This window comes from Diabrotica virgifera, chromosome 10 (assembly GCF_917563875.1).
Source record: "Diabrotica virgifera virgifera chromosome 10, PGI_DIABVI_V3a".
NCBI lineage: Eukaryota > Metazoa > Arthropoda > Insecta > Coleoptera > Chrysomelidae > Diabrotica > Diabrotica virgifera.
Genome location: NC_065452.1, coordinates 131108046 through 131131566, shown reverse-complemented (window position 1 = coordinate 131131566; position 23521 = coordinate 131108046). Strand labels below are relative to the sequence as shown.

Genomic DNA, 23521 nt, shown 5'->3' with positions numbered 1-23521 from the left:
CTGGGCTAGTGTACATCGACACTAGTTACTTGAAACAGGTTCAAATATGTAATTGGCGCCGGAACTGTCCGAAAGGCAAAAATGCCATACGATATTATATATTATGAAAGTCAGAAACTAAAAAAAATCAAAAATTAAAGCTACCTGTATAAGATCCTGGAGAAATTTTTGTCATTATTTTATTAATAAGATAATATTTTTAATTATCAACAATGAGCGCTAAGCGTGTATTGAGGCGGCCGTCAATGCGAATGCGAGTGAGATTCACCATTGGACGGCCGGAATGGTGTATCTCTTTAGCACTCACCATTGACGGCCGCCTAATACGCACTTAGCGCTCATTGTTAACAATTAAAGATAAAGATTAGTAATAAAATATGTAGTGACAAAAATTTCTGCTGGATCTTGTAGAGGGGGCTATAAACTTTGATTTGGTCACTTTCTGACTTTCATAATAATTAATAATGGATTTTAACCGAGTTATTAAGCCTTGAAAGTGGCTATTTTCGCATTTTTCAAATTTTAAATCGCGTATAACTCGACAACAATCAATTTTAGAGAAAAATCACAAAATACTTTTTTTGCTCAGACTAACCCAAATGATCTAAAAAAAATTGTTAGAAGTGAAAAAATTATTTTTGTGAATTTGTCTAAAATAAAATGTTTAAACAATTTATCGATCAAGTAGTGCCTGGCACCCAGTAGATTTGTTATAAGGACCTCTTTTTGAGTAAGTTTGTGCAAAAAATTCGAATCGGAGTAATTTACCTAACGGGGGCGACGATACAGCCTAGACTAATTTAAACATATTCAGTAACATGTAATTTCTAGAATCGGCTGTTTGTGTGAACCAGAATCAACTTTTACTAAATGACATTGGGAAGAGTATACTTTTCCTAGTTGGAGTCTACTTTTACTAGGAAATGGATGAATATAAATCTTCATTTTATATTTATAATCAACTTTTACTGAAACCAGCCGTTAGAGTTGACTCCAACTAGTTGGAGTCAACTCCAACTGGATAATCAACTTGAACTGTAACATATATAGTGTATATATACTTTATCAAAATAGAAAACAAATCTGCCTAATATGAGTATGTACTATATAGTGCCGGAATGCCAAAGCACAACTGTCAGAATATCCAACAAACATTTTTTTACTCTAATAGCAGAACCAAAAACGTCGATTAAAATGGCTAAAGGCAGGCTTGCGAGATAAAAAGGATATTTCACAAAGTAGCAAAGGTCTTTTTATTTCTGTGAGGATCATTTCGATGTGAGTATTTATCTAATTAGGTACCTAATAAGACATTTTCTATTTCAAGAAAAATATTAGTTGTCGTTTCATGAAATGTGCCTACTTAAACTTGTTTATTGGTTACAGTTGGAACAAGACATGATAACTATATATAATTCAAGATTATGGGTGGTCCCAAAATTATTAAGTCAGGTGTTGTCCCGCACATATTTGATTGTCAACTAGATAGAAAACGAGCTTTTTTTCAGCCTGTGAGGGAAGCAGCCCTTAAAAGTCTGTTCTAGAGGACAATGGTGATAAGAGACAGTGTGATCCTAATTTCACAAACATAGTTCAATCAGGACCTGAATTAAACCAACCAGCATTACCTCAAAAACGATATCTCAGTGTAAATTTTAAAGGAGTGTTAAGGCCGCATCCCACCATCAAATAATTTGATCAAACTGGTTTGAGCAAACTGAAAGTGACAGTTAGTGACGTCACATCCTGAGTGTTCATTGTGGATAATAATGAAAACTTTTAATTTTAAATAAAGTACAAACAAGTTAGACAACTCAATACAAAAAATTTGATCAAACTAGACTGATAGTGAGAGCACAGATTTTTAGAATTTCAAAAAAACTTCAATTGTGACGTGACTTTGACGTACTTCCGGAGTTTGCTCAAACTGTTTGATCAAATTATTTGATGGTGAGACGCGGCCTTTACAGTCGAGTTGTCACCATTGCAAATACATAATAAGGATTTTAAATATTTATAATGGGAAATAAGCCACAATATTATTAAAAAATGATTTTTATTAACGTTTCGACGCCCAAATCGGGTGCCGTTGTCAAAATACAAAATACTATTAACATAAACAAAAATGTTGTTGCTTAGTAAAAAAATTCTTCTAATAATTTATTTAATTTGACTCATTTATATCGGCAATTCAGATACATATGATACATTTTAAAGTAGAAGACTTTAAAATGATATTGCCAATATTTATGAGTTGCGTTCCTGGGACGACTTTACTGAAAGATAGTTCATTCATAGTTGATTTCATGTAATCGAATGAACTATCTTTCAGTAAAGTCGTCCCAGGAACGCAACTCATAAATATTGGCAATATCATTTTAAAGTCTTCTACTTTAAAATGTATCATATGTAGCTGAATTGCCGATATAAATGAGTCAAATTAAATAAATTATTAGAAGAATTTTTTTACTAAGCAACAACATTTTTGCTTATGTTAATAGTATTTTGTATTTTGACAACGGCACCCGATTTGGGCGTCGAAACGTTAATAAAAATCATTTTTTAATAATATTGTGGCTTATTTCCCATTATAAATATTTAAAATTGTAAAAATGCCACAAGAAAATAGCTTCAGAACAACATAATAAGGATGCAGGAACTTCACCTATAAAGACTTGAAACATTATTTGAAGATACAAAAAGTGAATCAGGAAGTTCTGTATTTGAAGATAATAGTGAATATAGTGGTAGTGATGACTATTGGTACAATAAAAGTGCTTCTGTATCTTGTGATGAAGATGCGAAAGAAGAGGAAGCAAAACAATTTAAAAGTTTGTCTGTGAATTGTACAGTGATGAAGTTTTAATACAGACCTAGATTGTATACGTTTCACGTTTCATTTTATACGTTTTAGTTAATGGAAATAAAACACAAATAATGCATCCATTTCTAACTCTAAACAAGATAAGAACAGGACACACATTTATGTCTCTTGAGCCGATGCCGCACTGCAGGATGCTAGATGGTGGCTTGGAGGGTGGATTTTAAAGGTGGATGGTGGAGGGTCGCTGCATCCTGGACGCAGTGAAATAGTGAAATGAGGTCAGAAATCAGTATCCAACTGACTGCTGAGGAATCGTTTGTTTCATTTGTTACGTTACATTTGGTTTGTTTTTTAGCATATTAGAGGTAAAACTCACTCACTAAACTTTTCAGAAAGTGGAGAAAAATCGACTTATGGCAAAAATTGTTTTTTAAATTCACCTGACTTGAATATTGGATTTTTTAATGCAGCTGCAAAGAATAAATAAAACATATATTTTAAGCCATGTTTCGTCACATAGTGGGTCTGCTGGGTCCCAAATTGACCTTCTTTTATACACAGCACTTATTACGCTTTCATCCATAGCGAGGCTACCCGGATGGATTATCAAACACGATTGATATGGGTGGATAGACGCCTGGCGGACCACCGGATGGTTAGATGGTAGTGGGAGGCCACTGCGGCTACCGTCGTTGTATTATTCGTGTTATAAGTAGCTGGATGGTCGCCAGGCAGGTATCTACCATCCACCATCCTACCAAACTTCCTGCAGTGCGGCATCGGCCTTGGAGATGATTTCGCCATAAGGGAAAGAAATGCTTCGAGAATATTTGCAAAATCTGTTCCATTAATTAGTAAATATTTAAGATCTTGTATTTTTAATCCCCAAGTTAGTGCAATTAAATTAAACTTACCCACAGCATTTCAATTATTAAAGACGATTAAAATGTACTATACAATCCCCAGAATAACCTAATCGCTTTGTTTTGAAAAACCCTCATGAGTAATAGTACTTATGCGTTTAAACCCTTTAGAAAAGTAGCAATTTCTAAAGATTTATAAATTTCACTTTGAAACTATACAACTGATTGTAGAACTATAACAAGAATACAAATACTACCGGGTATTTTTCAATTAAATGTTAAAATGTAATATACAATTCCCGTAATACTCTAATCGCGTTGTTTTCGACTCCTAGCCCGGTTGCGAATTTACAAAACCTATACCATTTCAGTCACGGCAGCGACTGAATTCGAGTAGGGTTTTTATGCAGAATATTAGTTACATATCCTATGCTATTTCGGTCCAGAAATTAACTGTATTGGTGTAGGATTTGCAAACGAAATTTTTGGTTATTATTTAGCAAATTCTATACTGTTTCAGTCATGTAAGTAAAACTAATCAAATATTTACTAAGTGGATTTATTATTATATCATAAAATTTAGATATGTTTTGAAAATTAAAATGAATAATACATATTTGGATAATATTAAAAATTAAAAACAAATGAATAATTACTAATGTACGAATATATACAGTATATCCCTGTAAGTTGGAACCATATGGAAAACTTTTTTATTATTGACTTTACGAAAAAAAGATATTCTTCATAAAAAGTTCTGCATGGTCTAAAACCGAAGATACAATCATCTGATATAAAGTTTTATTAATAGTATATGAGAGATGTCAAAAAATATGAATTTCTTTTAAGAGTAACGTAGTATCTTTATACAGAGAGGGGCTAAATTATGGAATAAATTCATTTTCTCTAAAATGGACGACTTGAGAGAAAAATACCGAAACAGGTCGATTTTTATTTTTAAATTATAATTTTTTGGCATATATGTATTTCATAATAGTGACGTCGTCCATCTGACCGTGATGACGTAATCGATGATTTTTTTAAATGGGAATATGGGTCGTGTGGCATCTCATTTGAAAGGGTGCTCAATTCTCTATTCAGTAATATAAACACAAATATCATTATTTATACAGGGTGGCCAAAAAAATAATTTTTGAATTATATTAATTGACGAAAAAAGAAGAATGTATGCAATTTATTTAAATCAAAATACTTTCTATCGCTGTCAGAAAATAGAAAAAACTGTTTATTTGGCAAATAAACATTGGTTTTTGGATTAAATTAAATTTTCAAACTGCCAAGAGTTATGTACGTGGGAGGTTGTTTGTGATTTAATTTAAGCAAGAAGAAATGTTTATTTGTGAAATAAACATTTTTTCTATTTATTGATAGCAATAAAATGTATTTTGAGTTAAATAAATTACATACATTCTTCTTTTTGCGTCAATTAATTTAATTAAAAAATTATTTTTTTGGTCACCCTGTATAAATAATGATATTGTTTATATTACTGAACAAAGACTTGAACACCCTTTCAAATGAGGTGCCACATGCCCTCTATTCCCATTTAACAAAATCATCGATTACGTCATCACGCTTAGATGGATGACGTCACTAGTATGAAATATATCCAAAAAAATTGTAATTTAAAAATAAAAATCGACCTATTTCGGGATTTTTCTCCCAAATCGTCCATTTTAGAGAAAATAAATTTATTCCTAAATTTAGACCCTCTCTGTGTAAAGATTAAGTAGATACCTACTTTACTCTTAACAGAAATTCATATTTTTTGACATCTCTCATATACTATTAATAAAACTTAATATCAGATGATTGCATCTTCGGTTTTAGAGCATTCAGAACTTTTTATGAAGAATATCTTTTTTGCGTAAAATCAATAATAAAAATTTTTTCCATATGGTTCTAACTTACAGGGACATACTGTATATATTCTTACATTACTAATTATTCATTTGTTTTTAATTTTTACTATTATCCAAATATGCATTATTCATTATAATTTTCAAAACATATCTAAATTTTATGATATACATAATAATAAATCCACTTAGTAAATATTTGATTAGTTTTACTTACATGACTGAAACAGTATAGACATTTACTCAATAATAACCAAAAATTTCGTTTGCAAATCCTACACCAATACAGTTACAGTCGGAAAAATGAAAGAATACCCATGAACGAACATATAAAACACGCTGTATTTTCCTGTCACCGTGTCACAAAGAAAATTGTCCAGTGCAAGTACATGTAACAATAATTATTACATGTACTTGCGCTGGTCAATTTTTTGTGTGACACGGTGACAGGAAAATACAGCGTGTTTTATATGTTCGTTCATGGGTATTCTTTCATTTTCCTACTGTAATTTCTGGATCGAAATAGCATAGGATATGTAACTAATATTTTGCATACAAACCCTACTCGAATTCAGTCGCTGCCGTGACTGAAATTGTATAGGGTTTGTAAATTCGCAGCCCGGTTGACCGTGGTACGTGACGTCAGACCAATAGAAGCACGTTCAAGCGCCTCCTAAGAAATTTGAATTTTATAGCATTTTCAAAGCCTCTTAATAAACGTATGGGTTAAAAATATTGTTTTTTTTGCATGCAAACGTTTTAAGATCAGGTTACCTTATGTTTTTTAATATAATTTTAATATTTAAAAATTTATGCAAGTTCCCTATTACCAACCTCCTTAGAGGAGACGATACCTGAAGAATAAGACTAAGATGGGCAGGATATGTCATAAAAGTAACATTGTGGTTACACAATCGCCTTATTAACAATATGTTTTGGGAAAGACCAGATGAGAAAAGGTCTGTAAGACGTCTGCAGGTGGACAGGTAAGACAATGGCAAATAGTGGCACAGGACCACTGTATACTGTATAAAATACTCTTGTACGGAGTTGAGTTGTGGACGCTCACAGATGCCACCTGCAGGAAAATTGATGCTTTCGAAATATTCCTTTATCGTCGAATCCTGAAGATATCTTATACCGACCACTTTACTAATCAGAGCGCTTTATTAAGAATACAAAAAGAAAAAGAAAGAAAAGAGAATGAGGAACAGCGAGAGATATGAATTTACAACTAATTTTACAGGGAAAAGTAGAAGGAAAACTAAGAACAGGAAGGCGAAGGATTTCCTGGCTGAAAAATCTACGTACGTGGTTCAACACAACCACTACAAATCTTTTCAGAACAACAGTGTGCAAAGTACAGATTGCCATGATGGTCGCCAACATCCGAAACGGATAGGCACTACAAAAATAATAAGGCACATGCAGTGGCGGCGCCTGGTGTAAAATATTGGGGGTGCACACATAATATTAATATATAAAAAGACGAATGAAGTAAAGAAACACAGACTTACTCACAATCATTTAATAATACTTCGACGACCGGTTTCGATCTCTACACTATTCAGATCATCTTCAGGTCCGCGTTACAAGTAGTTAAATGCTACAATTAAAGAAAGCCAGAGTTAGAACATTGTCTGGTTGTATCAAAATGCAAATAGAAAGCCCAAAAATTTTGAAAAGTATGCAACTGTTGACATTTCAGAAAAACAAGTTCTAACTCTGGCTTTCTTTAATTGTAGCATTTAACTACTTGTAACGCGGACCTGAAGATGATCTGAATAGTGTAGAAATCGAAACCGGTCGTCGAAGTATTATTAAATGATTGTAAGTCTGTGTTTCTTCACTTCATTTAAAATGAACTCACATATGCAACCCATTCAACATATAAAAAGAGCTTGAGACCCTATTTCCGTAGGTAAAATTTTTTGAGTGTCGTCAAATTGTAAAAATCAAAGGACCTTATTAAAAATTACAATAAATAATGTATTTTATTGACTAAGGGCCGGTTGTTCGAACGCTAATCAACAATGATCACTGTCAAATATTTAATTACTGTCACAACTGTCAATGTCAACTTCGATTGGGTTGCTGAAAACGTAATTGATTATAATTATGAGATTAGTTAATCAATTAACATAACAATTATTAACATAATTGATTAACTAATTTCATAACTGTAATCAATAATTATGTTTTCAGCAACCCAATCAAAGTTGACATTGACAGTTGTGACAGTAATTAAATATTTGATAGTGATCATTGCTGATTAGCGTTCGAACAACCGGCCCTTAAAATTATAATTCAGTGTTTAAATGTTACAAGCAAGTTTTGAAACGAAATTCAGCCGCCTTTTATTTTAGATAAATTATTCACAAACAAATTCAGTAAAATTTGGAATTTCTTGAATCATTTTTTTTTTAATTGAAAACATTGCGAGTGCAGTTAATCGATCCTAGCCCATAGCTATTCCAAGGAAAGTTTTGATACGTTTCAATGCAGAGAGACGTCGTTCTGTTTCTGCAGTTGTCACTGGCATCGTAACAAGTAATTGAAGAATTCAAATTATTTCAGAAAATCGTCTTGTAAATTATTTTTAATCAAAAATTTAGTTAAGTGGACTGCGCCAGATAGTTAAAATCGTATCTTCTATTTTATTCATTATGCTTCCTCTTCTCCAAATATGTGCTTCACACCTACACAATTTGTAAGTTTTTACACAAATCTCCATTTTAAATAATCATTTATAATCCCGACCTTTGAGGTTCATTCTTAATTAACAAATTTGGTTTCGGCATTTTTAATTTTTCTTCTAAATATAATGAAGTAAAGGACATCGCACACATCTTATAGAAAATATAATGTCACTTAAATTCAATAAAATTTATACGAATAGATTCGTTTTAAATTAACGGTCAAATCTTATCATTGCGCCAACTCTTAATTATGATTAATTACGGCGCAAATTGCAATTAAAGTTTATCGAAATCACATTTTTTGAGTCAGTAAGGCCGATGCCACATTATGCGTTTTGACCGGATGCAGTGAAAACGCATCCGTTTCCAACGCAACCGGACCGACCTGTCACACTATGCGTTTAGTCTGGTGCAGTTTGTAAGCGCGTACCGATGACTCAAAACGCATCCGTTTCCAACGCAACCGGATCGATCTGTCACACTATGCGTTTACACCGGATGCGGCGGAAACGCATCCGGTCAAAACGCATAATGTGGCATCGGCCTAAAAGTGTCAGTTACAATTACTATTGCTCTGGGTGCTATTCACAAGAGCTTAAACCCCGCTGGGTCTAAGCGGATTAGTGAAACTAATCCGCTGATTTATGGACTACCGACAATTTGGGCATTTTAAAATATTTTTTCTCTCTCCAACTTATGTACGTACCCATTTGATTTCAGATTTATTTATATCAATTTCTGCTCTTATTATTGAAAATATAGAGTTGGCGCAATGATAAGATTTGACCGTTAATTTAAAACGCATCTATTCGTATAAATTTTATTGAATTTAAGTGACATTATATTTTCCATAAGATGTGTGCGATGTCCTTTAATTGATTTTAAATATTCCACGCTAACAGTATAAATATCTGGTTACAAACATGGCGAATTAAAGTAAACGAAAGCAAGTCAGTACATATAACGTTCACTAATCGAAAAGATACGTGCCCAACCGTCTCAATAAATAATCAAGTACTACAACAAAAGGATGACGTAAAATACCTAGGTATGCACTTGGACCGCAGATTAACGTGGAAGAAACACATATTCACGAAAAGAAAACAGTTGGGTCTGAATTTCAATAAAATGTACTGGCTGATAGGAAAAAGGTCACAACTGAGTTTGTACAATAAAATTTTAGTATACAAGGCAGTGATTAAGCCAATATGGAGCTATGGTATCCAACTGTGGGGATCTGCGTCGAGATCCAATATCGACATCCTGGAGAGATTCCAATCGAAAACCTTGCGCATTATCACAAATGCACCGTGGTACATGCCCAATGAACACATCAATCGTGATCTCCAAATGAAGACTGTCAAAGAAGAAATTGCCAGTTACGCCCAAAAATACGACATCCGACTACAAAACCACCCCAACAGGCTAGCGAAGAACCTAATGAGACCCCAGGCAAACAGAAGGCTAAAGCGCCACACTCCAAGCGATCTACGAACAAGATTTTAAATTTTAAATTTTCAGAAATATTTTATTTATTATAGAGTTTTATTTATAGGGTTTTATTTATTAGTCACAAATAATTTTGTTAAGTACTAAAATTATGATTTTATAGGTTATTGTCACTGGACAGTCTCCTGCAAGTTTCTTTTAATTGTTAAACAATTTACTTATTGTAATCATTATTACAGATTGTAAATAAATGGGATGTTAAAAAAAAAAAAAACAAATCCTTCCATTCTTAATATTGTTCCGAAATTCGAACTTCACGAAAGCAAAATTTAAACGTACGTGTGCCGTGCACGTTAAAAACACCATAAGATCACATCCAACTTGTGCTCTTGTGGCCATCTAAACTTGTGGGCTATAGCGGGTAGCGGGGCGGGTGGTGAGTTGTATTTTGCCCTATGAAAAGTCATTGGGATAGGAACCACCGTAAGAGCGGTGAACGAGGGGTTCTGGCTAAGGCCTAGCATCCGTGAAGTTTCTCCTTTGAAATAGAATAAAAATAATTAAATGTTACCTATTAGATACTTATAAACTCCTTGGATCTGTTATTTCGAATTTCAATTACAGTATAGTTAGATTAAAATGTTATTTATAGAATGATAAATTTTACATATATGAATGTTGGTGTGAAAATAATTTTGGGGGTTCACGTGCACATGTGCACTTATGGAGAAACCGCCACTGGGCACATAACTGACAAACATGGAAGGCAATAGTAAATGCGACAAACACTCACGAAAAGTTGTAACACCATTGGTGATGATAAAAAGACTGGCAGTTGTTATACAGTGATGAGCGTGCTAATAACCTGCAAAATAACGCAAAAGATGGAAAACATAGTACATTGTGAAGTAAACTAGTAGAGGTGGAAATTATCGATATAAACATATAAATTAACATTATATTACATATTTCCCCACCTTTAGACGTATCGGTACCATCGGTGGAGTATGACAACTGTCTTTGTGACCGGAAAATTTCATAAAATACTCCTATCACAGACATTTAAAAGTTGGAAACTATGTAACGTAATGTTAATTTATACGTATATATCGATAGTTTCCACCTCTACTAGTTTCATCTATTTTTATTTCACAATATATTATGTTTTCTATCTTTTGCGTTATTTTGCCGGATATTAGCGCTCATCACTGTATATAATTTTAGTCTGTTAGAATGCATTAAATTTTTATTCCATGTAATATACAGTGTGATGAAATACGAGGAAATCATAAAAATTTGCTTGTATTTTACAAAATAGTTATTCATGAACAAAAATAGTATTTGTCGAAATATCCAATTGTTTTATTAAATCCAATAGCTAATAAGAATAGGCGTAGGTACTTTCATTCACAAACTTTTAGGAAAGGGAAGTAATTTTCATAAAATACCTTCTTCAACGTGTTCTATATCTGGTTCTACTTCTTTGAAAGCCGGAGGGACGATTATAGTGTTCCTTCTGTCTTGTATATTTGGAGGAGCCTTTTCAGCTGGCAGGATTTCATCCTCAGCTACTTAAAAATGATTATTCGAAGATTTATGAAGTACAGTTTATTATTGATCACAACAGTTTAGGCATATTTTAGAGCTAATATTCCCCTAAGTCTGTAGAAGTAACGGCCTTGATTTCTTTTTAATACCGTGGTATATTTCTCATTAAACTTATTACAAGAGCACCTTGGTACAAATAATAATGAACAGATAAAGCAAAGCAAAGAAGATAAAAGCAAAAGTCGGCCACCACTGAAATTTGATAATGGATCTATCTTCTAACCTCCATGCTTTCATACCGTACAACAGAATAGCTTAAACGTAACACTTAAGCATCTTGTATCTGTCCCGTATCATATAGATCATGTGGTTCTGGAGAATTTTACGCTTGAATGGTTTGAACCCTCTATATTTGTAAATAGTACCAAACTTGACCAAGTTGATAAAATTGTTTACCTTGGATATCAGTTAAATTGTAACGCAGAGAGTCACGGTGAAATTAGATCCACAATTGAGTAGGCTAGAGCCGTTTTTAGAAGGGTGTCCAAGGTAATATGTCACAGAGGCATTGCGGATGCGCCTACTTCGCTGCTACGTGTTTTCGGTCTTTCTTTATGGTGTCGAGACTTGGACTGTTAATAAAAGTGGTATAAATCGCCTTGAGACTTTCGAAATGTGGTGCTATAGAAGAATTTTAAAGTATCTTGGGTGGAGAAGATTCGAAACTCCATGATACTAGGTGTCACCAAGACTACTGAGACCATCAAAGGCATCTAGAAGAGAAAGCTGGAGTACTTCGGACATGTAATGAGAGGTTTCAAATATAGGTTGCTATAAAATATTATGCAAAGGAGAATACCAGGCAAACGCAGTCCAGGACGAAGAAAAGATTCATGGATACAAGCACGGTATGGATACAAGCATGCTATTTAGGTTGGCAGTGAATAAAATTAAGATATCTGTGTAATCTGTGATGGTAAACAACGTTCTGAAAGGATATGGTACATGAAGAAGAAAGAAGAATAGGTTGAGAGCGTACAGAACAGTTTTAAAAACATTTAGGCCACTCAACGGGTCTCCCAATATATTAATAATAACTGGATATGACTTAAGAGAAATCAGTTTTATTGTATGGAATTGAGACATAGAAATAGCCACCTAATGCTGTTGTTAATTCAAGCATATCATCTCCAGCTTCATTTCTAGTTCCAAAGCTGAGTCCTATATGCAGTGCTTCATATCCTGTCTTGGATTATCCCACATGTGCATGTGATTTAAGGAAGTGTTTCTCCAATCTTAGAATAATCGATGCATAATCGAAATTTACAGAAAATAAACTAAACGGCTATGGATTGATCATGAATTACGAAAACCAACGTAAACTATTGCTAGACATTGGGTCTATTGAATAAAAAGAAGTATTTGCTTTTACTTACAAGTATTTAAGTATTTACTTAATAGTAATTGAATAAAGTCATTTCTTTAATGCTTTATTTAATTACTATTAAGTAAATACTTAAATACTTGTAAGTAAAAGCAAATACTTCTTTTTATTCAATAGACCCATGTTCTGCATTACAAGGCTCTAGAAAAAAGAAGAAATGTAGACCAACACACACATAGAATGAAGCAAAAAAGAAATACAGAACCAAACGAGAATGGAAAAGCTCAGAAACAAGATCGAATGGAACTTAAGAGATATTATTAAGAGCAATTATTGGAGCAGTTAAAACAAATAATAGGTGGGTAGAGGGAACTCTGGCAATACTGCCTTACACATCAACTCTCCATCTCTCTTACTCCACCAATTTCTACTCGCTGCATTGCTCACTGTCGGCCTGGCAGCTTTCGAAGATAGAGGTCCCGGTCACTCTTACCGCCAATGTGAAATTCATGCTGTGATACGTTTTTTAAATGCTAAATGGATTTCATTTTCTGATATTCATCGTCAGTTAATCGAATTTTATGGATAACAATGCATATCTGTTCAACATGTTCACAAATGATGTAGAGAATTCATTGAAGGCCGAGCGGAAGAAATTCAGATTTATCCTGAATTTCCTGCCTTCACTTAATTCTCTCCACCATTTGCGAACACGTTGAACAGATATGCACTTTTACCCATAAACTTCGATTACTGACGATGAATGTCAATAGGTGAAATCCATTTTGCATTTAAAAAACGTATCACAGCATGAATTTCACATTGGCGGTAACAGTGACCGGGACCTCCATCTTCGAAGGCTGTTAAGCCGACACTGAGCAATGCAGCCAGACGAAAGCGTTGGGGAACGAGAGAGGGAGAGTTGATGTGTAAGGCAGTGGTGCCAAATGTTTCCCAGCACGTCGCATTATTTCTCAGCGGCGTGGGGAATCTTAGTTAACCAATGACCCTAGTATTTGAATTGGAAAAAAGTTTTCTGTAAAATATTCCGTTGTTAAATATGTAGTTGGATCAAATCATAATAGCCGTTGCTTCTACAGGTGGAATGTATGCAAAAATTACACAGTTAAAATACACAAAACACATAATCATCTATTACAAAAGCAAAATACTTACCAGGAAATGCAATGGTGTTAGTGGCAATGAATATGAAGCAGAGGCGTAGAATAAAAAAAATCTATTTCGACAACCTTCAAAGATATAGACTAATTTGTACAAAAATATCAAAGGACTCATTTTGTATGATTGAGTGTTTTATTCTAACATTACTAAATGACTACTGTCAATATCATTCTTTTCATACTCAAATTTAACTATTACTAAATTAAATAATACATAAGTGTCTTTATTAAAATTTATTTTAATTTATGTAAACTTACCTTCCAAAATTATCAATAGTATAATGAAAGTAGCTATAGGCAGCTCCAGATCTTAAGCCTTACAAAAACTTGCTGACGCAGCCATAAAATACAGCTCAACCATTATATAGACTATAATAGGTTCCAAACTGTTGTGTATGACAAAACAATGTTCAAAGCTTATAGAACAAACATGAGAAAAAGTAATAGGGAATGAAAATATTAAGAAAATGTGGTCAGAAATATAAATAGTGAAAAAGCAGTCTCTCCCTAAGGATTGGCAGGCATAATTTGTAAGTTTAGGTTTGAAGTTGCTGCTCTAAGCAAAATCAATCGATCTTCAATAATACCAATCATGCAGATTCTCCAGCCAAGAAATTTGTCTTTTCTCAATCTGTCATTCTTTCCAAGACAACAGAATACAAAAAATAAAAATGTGAGGATAACATAGGGTTTGTTCCAACACAACGTCATGTAAAGATCACGTTACTAAATCCAGCGCCGCAGCCTCATGAACAAAGACGTGTATATGTTACGGTAAAAGTAGATAATCTGGTAGGTAATTGTACACAATTACCGGTAATTGTATACAATTACAAGAGTTGACGGTAAATGTAGGAAATATTCTTTAAAAACCCTTTATTTCCTACTTTTACCGGTAATTGTATACATTTCCCAGAGTATCTTGGTAAAAGTAAGAAATTCAAATTCAAAGCGGAATGCCACAATACATAATTGTAGAAATCAGAAAGATCTATTTGGATCCGTGTGAAACTTGCCAGAAAAATCTAAAGTTCCCAAAAAAAAAAGCTTTAGTAGTGAAACCTATACTGTCAAAAAGAAATGAATAGTAGAGATCAAATAGATTTGATAGATATCTATGCAGGCACAAGCAGATAATTAAGTTAAGTTCATTTTTGTCTACCAAGATCACTTAACAAAATTTGTACAATTACGGCCGTTGAAAACTAAACGTGCTGAAGAAGTTGCATTAGTTCTTCTTGACATATTTTGTGCCTTTGGAGCTCCTAGCATTCTTCAAAGCGACAATCAAGAACTGTGCTCCATGTGAAAAGATTTAAAGATAGTGCACGGTAAGCCAAGACACAGTCAGTCACAAAGTTCTGTTGCGAATAAAGACATTGAAAATATACTAAGTTCCTAGTTGGAAAGCAATCAAACAAAAACAAGTTGTCAGAGGGTCTTCGATCTGTACAATTCACCAAGAACCTAGCTTACCCTTATGGCATCAACTGCAGTCGGCATGAAGCTATGTTTGTGGTTCCTGCTAAAATTAGTTTCAAAACTCCATAACTACCAGAAGATCCTTTAGAAAATATTTCAACTGCAGAAGATTTGGAAATAGGAGAACAAGTAGAAGAAACCCAGTCAGGTCTTGATTTTGAAGAACGTGAAGAAGCAGAAGTGGATGAACCAAATGAGCTTCTAATAGAACAAGAACTAGAAAAACCTGAGCAACCATCAGTGAATGAATCTAATGCGATTCTAGAAGAACTATTTTCTAATCAAATTTCAGAGAGGCGAGATTCTGTTGCAATTAAATTGACACGTGGCAAAGGAAGACCTTGAATAGCAAGAGAAGAAAATGCTTAAAACATCAAAAACTTTTGGCTGTTTTTATAAGTATTTAAAATGAATTATATGAATTGGGTACTAAAGAAGGGCGACTGACTGCTACAGTTGCATAGCAGAAATCAATTTACCATCAACAAAGAATCATTCATTTCTTTAGACATAGTTCCAAAACTAAACATTTTTCATTGCGTGAGTATGTTAGAAAAACTTGAAAGTTGCTTAATTCCAAGTTCCATGAGAGTTTGCCATGTCACAATAAATAGTAAGTAAAGTAGTATTAATTCAGGCAAAATAGCTCAATTCAGGTTAAACAAAATATCTCTTGTTTTTAATTCAGTTCAATAAAAATCAAACTTCTTAAATAGCTTTTGGAATTTATTGTTTTTATTCATCATTTTATTTACTTTTACCAGTGGTCCTTGGTAATTGTATACAATTACCGGTAAAAGTAGATACAGTGGAACCTCGATTATCCGTCTCTCCATTAACCGTCACCTCTGTTAACCGTCAGGGTACATACATACAGACGTTGTATTGACTACATAAGCAAAAATTTTAATGTAAAAAAATAAAAAAAAAGTTAATTTGATTTGTGATGAGGACACAAACGGCTATCCATTGCTGACAGATAAAGAAATCCTTCAAAATGGCAACAAAGGCGGGCCAAAAAGATGCAGAAGCTGACACAGACTTGGAACTTGACTGTAGAAATGTTGATTCACCTATTGTAACTGACAAAGATTTGCGTAAATAATCTAGAGAAGCTGCATCGCACATGGAATAATTCATCGAGTGGTATTCTCAACAAGAAGAAGCCAATAAAGTAGATTGTATGATCTTATGCCGATTAAGAAATTCAGCCGTCGCAAAATGTGAAGCAACAGTAAAACAAACAAAGATTTCAGAATATTTTATTCGATTCGATTGTACGAACACAAATACAAATCCCTCCTATATTGTCAAACAAAACATATACAAATGAAATTTGAGAGTTGTACTAAGAATTTTTAATTTTTTTTTTAATGTTCTGTTAACCGTCTTTTCGATTATCCGTCATACCCTTGGTCCGGTGCCCTGACGGATAATCGAGGTTCTACTGTAATTGGAAATAATTTCGTACATGTACCGTCGGCTCTGGTAATTGTATACAATTACCAATTATCTACTTTTACCGTAACATATATATGCTTTATAGACTACGCAAAAGCATTCGATAATGTAAAGCACGAACATATAATTAAAGTATCTACTCCATAAGATCGGAATCGACTACAGAGACATACGAACAATAGCGAGTTTCTATTTGGGTCAAACAGCTAAAGTGAAAGTAGGATCTACATTGACCAATAAAAGTAAGGTCAAGAAATGGGTACGGCAGGGCTGTATCTTGTCTCCTATTCTCTTTAATATATACTCGGAAGGTTAAGACAGCACTAGAGGAAAGCACAGAGGGCATAAAGATAAATGGATAAATAATTAATAACATAAGATATGCTGATGACTATGACATAGCATGGAGGAGCTAAGTTGGCTGATGAGTAAGATACAAAGAACAAGTGCACAATATGGCCTCAAACTAAATATCACAAAAAGCAAATGGATGCTAGTAAGCAAAACCCAACAACGAACAAGAGAACTGATATTAGACAATCAAAGAATTGAACAAGTGGATTTGTACACTCGCTTAGGAACAACAGTTAATTCGAGTTGGGATCAAGCGAAGAAGATATGTATAAGAATAGAAAAAACAAGAGCGTCGTTCAGTAGCAAGAATCAAATTTTCACCTTCAACAGCCTCACCCCACCTCTCAAAATCCGACTTCTCAAATATTATGTATTTCCGGTTTTGTTATATGGAATGGAGGCGTGGACAATGACCGCAACATTAATGAAAAAAGCAGTCCTAACCTAATATTAATTAATTTAAAATTTAATTTTGTATTTTATTTTAGAATTTATTGTAGGTAGAAAGAAACCTATGTAATTTTCAGGATAAAACACAGCAATCATTAAAAATGTCGATAATAAGCAAATATTAACCTTCCACAATTTGTTTAGCATATTAGACAGCTAAAATTCTAATAAAATCGAACAACCTGATAGTAATAGTGATTCTACTACTGGTCTCACAAGTTATTAAATGTACTAAGAATGCAAATTATTTAATGCAGTGGTTTAAAAGTCTACAGCTTTTAAGGTTTCCTATAAACTAAAAACATAATTACACCGACATGCATTTTACTAACCGTTTCTCCATTTTTTAATCAATACGAGGTGTGCGACCACCAGAAGAGCTACCCCAACACCAATTTTCACGGCCACTATAAAACAGATTATCCAAATAAATTGCATTTCCTGATTTACAGTTTAGAACTATACTAAATGACTTAGGAATAATGTTCTCAGAATGTATTGGTTTAAATCAAAGATGAGTATTTGGCCTTGATCAATTCTTTCATTTATGTTTTCCCTTGTATACTTTAAAATAACTTCAGTGATTGTTCAAGAGCTACATTGTTCAGATTGTTCTACAGATAATACTAGAACTAATGTCTACTTACTGCCAGAACTATCCACAGTGCCTTCGTTGTCTTTTTCTTCTCCCTCAGCTTCTGGTTCCTGCTTTTGCTCGGCTTTTTTCTAAAAAACAACAACACTATTTTAACATTCTAAAATGTATTACTTTGGAAGTAATTAAAACATACATACAGGGTGTAACAAAAATACAGATCATAAATTAAATCACATATTCTGGGACCAAAAGTTCGATTGAACCTAACTTACCTTAGTCCAAATGAGCATACAAAAAAAGTTACAGCCCTTTGAAGTTACGAGATAAAAATCGATTTTTTCCGATATATCGAAAACTATTAGAGATTTTTTAATGAAAATAAACACGTGGCATTCTTATGGCAGGAACATTTTAAAAATAAATTATAGTAAAATTTGTGCACCCCATAAAAATTTTATGGGGTTTTGTTCTCTTAAACCCCCCCAAACTTTTTTGTACTTTCCAATTAAATTATTGTTGTGATACCATTAGTTAAACACAATGTTTTTAAAACTTTTTTGCCTCAGTACTTTTTGGAAAAGCTAGTTTTTATCGAGATATTTTGAATATTTGAGGGGTCTAGATGCAAAACCGGACATTTCCAGTTTTTGGTCAAAATTAGATAAATACAGAGCCGTGCGATACATCTTTTCAATATGATGCACGTCTTTGAAATGCCGCCCCTTAAGTATGATTGAAACTTAACTTTTATTTTTATTAAATGAACCTACACAAAATGAAGGACAGCTTATATTTTAAAGACAAAACCTACTTTAAATTTAATGAAATATGTATTAACATTAAATAACATTTATAAAAATTACAATTTTGTCCTTCTTTACTGACTTTAATTTTGGCAAACTCGTCAATCACATTGGTTAAAGTAGCAGCTAGTGAGGACTCGATTGAAATGAGTGCTATATTTTTTAGTTTTATTTGCTTATGGACTTTAGAAAATAGTTTTTAATAATTTTTAATTTTGAAAAACTTCTTTACCCACTAGCTACCGAGACAGGGAGTGTTAATAAAATTCTTAGTGGTACAACTATATTTGGATATAAGGAAATTAGGTTATTTTGGCACAAACAGTTCAAAATCTCCAAACCTTAAAAAAAGTTTTCATGGAGTACGGAATCATTAGAGATATATCACTCAATTTTTCTAGAATATCATTTGACTCTATATATGATTCTTATTATTTTTCTATTGAAAGTATCGAATGAAGATTCATACAATATTTTTCTAGTGTTTTACCATATATTTTCCTCCATTAAAAATATCATATAAAAATTTAAAATTTTTATTATGAGTTTCTAGAAGCGAGAATCGGCCATTCAAAAAATTAATGGCAATGTCTAAAATATAGATGAAAAATTATTTATTTTAAATTTATCTTCCCGCTAAGAACTCATCCACAGATTTTTCGTAATCAAATTTGCGGTTTTTTTCTCCAGGCTCGAATTTCATTTTCAGCTGGAAATTCGGAACTTATTTCAAGATTTTCTGCAATTACATTAACAATAATTTTCATTTGGTCTTAGCCAGCTTGTCTGTACCTTTTCATTTTTTCTGGAGTTTCTGAAAACATTTTTACACAATCTGACAAATTTATAGTCACATGTTACAACATCTTCGAGACTGAATTTATATGAAATAGCCAAATGCCAAAGAACAACACCACATATAAATTTATTATTTTTTAATAAGTAGTTTTTGCTAATCCTCGTGCTTTGACTTTAGTTTCTGGATCTTTGTTGATATCTTCTATTGTTTCGAATAAGGCATCATATCTTTTACAAAATTTAAATCTTAAAGATTTCAGTGCATCTATTCGACTTGACCATCTAGTAACACTAAGGGCCGGTTGTTCGAACGCTAATCAACAATAATCACTATCAAATATTTAATTACTGTCACCAACTGTCAATATCAACTTTGATTGGGTTGCTGAAAACATTATTGATTATAATTATGAGATTAACAATTGAGTTAATAAATGAACATAACAATTATAAACATAATTGATTAACTAATTTCATAATTGTAATCCATAATTATGTTTTCAGCAACCCAAACAAAGTTGACATTGACAGTTGGTGACAGTAATTAAATATTTGATAATGATCATTTTTGATTAGCGTTCGAACAACCGGCCCTAAAGGTTTTAGAGGAGTGGTATGCGCAGGGCACCTAAAGCGCCTCGGATATTTTTCAAGCAGGTATTCTATTTTGCACACCCTTTCTTATTCCTTTCATATCGGTCCCGTTATCATAGTCTTGTCCTCTAAGCCATTCTAATTCAAGACCTAACTTTTCCAAATTTGTCAATATAAGTTCCGTTGACGTTGAACCTTCACTGGTTGAACATTAGCTTCAAAAAAACCAATAAAAAATCCTTCGATATTATTATAGGTATTTGTTCTGACAAGAATTAAAAGCGACAACTCTTATCGTCAATGCGAGCTGTTCAATATGACTTACGTCTGGGATACAATCGGCGATTATCGAAAAATATTTGGCGATTTTTGTTATTTCGACAATTTTGTTTAAGATATTACCCATTAAACTTATCAATTTATCTTGCCTACTGTTACTTAAATAAGTCACAAACCATGTATCAGACTCTCTTTGAACTATCCTGATATGTTCTTCCATTACTGGATCAAACTCCGAGAGCAATTATACTAACTTAAAAAAGTTTCCATTATTATGTAGAAACAAATGATCAGTTGTTCCACGAAAAGCTAAACATTGTGAGGCCAAAAGTCTAATTCTTTTCAAAAGTTCTCTCCAATAATGTTGCATTATCTATTATTATATTAGATTTTACTGATTATGCCGCTCCCCTTGTGATGCCGCCTGATGCGGCTGCCTCACCGCATCATAGCACGGCACGGCCCTGGATAAATACACCTCTGTAATCTGTGATTAAAAATCCATATATTAACAATTTGATAAAGAGCAAAATTGGAGAGTTCCTAGTAGTAATTCAGTGTGAAATAATTGGTTTAGATGCAAAAGTGGACATTTCCTCCAATTTGAGATAGGGAACAGTAAACTTGTAAATTGTTTTTTTAGTTTTCTCGGAATGACATAAAGTGGAAATGTCCGGTTTTGGATCTAGACCCCTCTTTTGTCAAATCCACCACATACTTGTATATTGTTACGTACGATTGTAGAGACCTGGTAATAATATGACAATTTTTTTATAAATTACAGTTTGAGGTATATTTTGAACCATATTAGAAAAGAAGCCACATCTCGATAAAAGGTGCCTCATCGGAAAAATACTAAGAGGCAAAAAAGTTTTAAAAACATACTGTTTAACTAATGGTACCGCAATAATAGTTTAATTGGAACGTACACAAACATTTGGGGGGTTTAAAGGCACAGATCCCCTATAAAATTTTTATGTAAACATATTAAAAAAGAAGCAGCATCTCGATTAAAACTGGTTTATCGAAAAAATATTAAGAGGCAAAAAAGTTTTAAAAACATTGTGTTTAACTAATGGTACCACAATAATAATTTAATTGGAATGTACAAAAAGTTTAGGGGGTTTAAGGGAACAAAACCCCCATAAAATTTTTATGGGGTGCACAAATTTAACTATAATTTATTTTTAAAATGTTCCTGCCATAAAAATGCTACGTGTTAAATGCTACGTGTAATTTTCATTAAAAAATCTCTAATAGTTTTCGATATATCGGAAAAAATCGATTTTTATCGTGTAACTTCAAAGGGCTGTAACTTTTTTTTGTGTGCATATTTGTACTAAAAGTTAGGTTCAATCGAACTATTTTTGGTCCCAGAATATGTGATTTAATTTATGACCTTATTTTTGTTACACCCTGTATAATATAATAAAATATCTCTCTCTCTCTCTTTAATCCTGACCCCCGGAGGGAGTGCAGTGGTCGACGGGATGTCGCGTATTGTCCGTATTAAAAGATCTCTGTCTCTGGTCATTTCTTTTAATTCATGCATAGGTCTTTTGCATATTCCTGTAATTTGATCGATTCATCTTGTTTGGGATCTTCCTAGTGATCATCGGCCTTCCACCTTTCCTTATACAGGGTGATCAACTTCTGTGACAAAGTCCAATATATCTGTTATTATACAGTATACGAAAAAAAGTTGTTAATAAAAGTTATAGATACCTTTAATGTACACATTTTAAAATTAGTGAGAAATATACAGGGTCCTCCATAGCACGGTGCCAAACCAGAGTTGTTTTTTTTTAAATGGAACACCCTGTATTTTATTCAAAATCTGGTTTCTCTACCTTTTTCTGATTAAAAAGGTATACCACTTGTCTAGGGTTATACTGAGTGTTTCAAAGTTACGAGCACTTTTAGTAAAAAATCATACTGATTTGATCGCCCTGTATGTTTCTAACGGTGTAATATAAACTTATTTTTTTAATGCTTTTGACTGTCAATATTAGAGTAGTTTTGCAACAATGTACAATTTTTTTATAACTACACAAATTGTATACAGGGTAATTCAAAATGTAAATACAAGATTTTCTTCATAATTTTAAATGGAACACCCTGTATTTTATATTATTATCGAAAAGTTCTATCACTATACTTACATATCTTTTAAATATTCCCTATACCTAAAGTTATTAGTTTTCGAGATATTTTAGTTTTACTGTTGATAACAACATGTATTACTTAGTTATTAATAACAATACTTTAATTTATTAAAATTTATTAAAAAAACTAAATTAAATAAAAACATATTCAACATACTTCTTATGTTATAAAAGGTGTTCAAAATGACCTCCCATAACGTCTACACAAGCTTGGAGACGAGTTTCGAAAGACCTACTGATGTTGTGTGACACTGATGAGCATTTGTTGTGTGACACTTTGAAAGGCGTTTTGAATCCTTATTTTCATATAGTCAACTATTGTTGGAGGTGTCCTATACACTACGTCTTTAATATAACCCCAAAAAAAGAAGTCAACTTCGTTTAATTCTGGTGATCTGGGTGGCCAGTGAACTGGCCCATCTCTTCCTATCCATCTTTCAGGAAATAGTTCATCGAGTTCATCGTTGACAAGTGCGTTGTGGTGAGCAGAGGCTCCGTCGTGAAGGTACCACATATGTTGGCGGATGTTTAATGGTACATTTAAGTAGAATAGGTAAATTATTCACTAGAAAATTTAAATAAACCTCACCATTTACCGATTCCTCAAAGAAAAAAGGACCTATAACGTAATTGCCTATGATTCCACCCCAAAAATTTAAGGACCATCTCGTTTGACTATGTGTCTGAGCACAGTACGGATTGGTTGTGG

The 23521-nt window shown here is 33.0% G+C and overlaps 1 protein-coding gene across 1 annotated transcript in view; it reads right to left on the bottom strand.

The window, feature by feature from the left end:
* The window catches only part of LOC114335111 (aspartyl/asparaginyl beta-hydroxylase), a 394028-nt gene that overhangs the window by 52454 nt on the left and 318053 nt on the right, over window positions 1-23521 (bottom strand). The window contains exons 5-7 of the mRNA XM_050641270.1: window positions 18223-18301; window positions 17908-17982; window positions 11164-11283 (exon numbers count right to left, since the gene is read on the bottom strand). Coding sequence (XP_050497227.1) covers window positions 11164-11283; window positions 17908-17982; window positions 18223-18301 — 274 coding nt within the window. The remainder of the gene's footprint in view (window positions 1-11163; window positions 11284-17907; window positions 17983-18222; window positions 18302-23521) is intronic.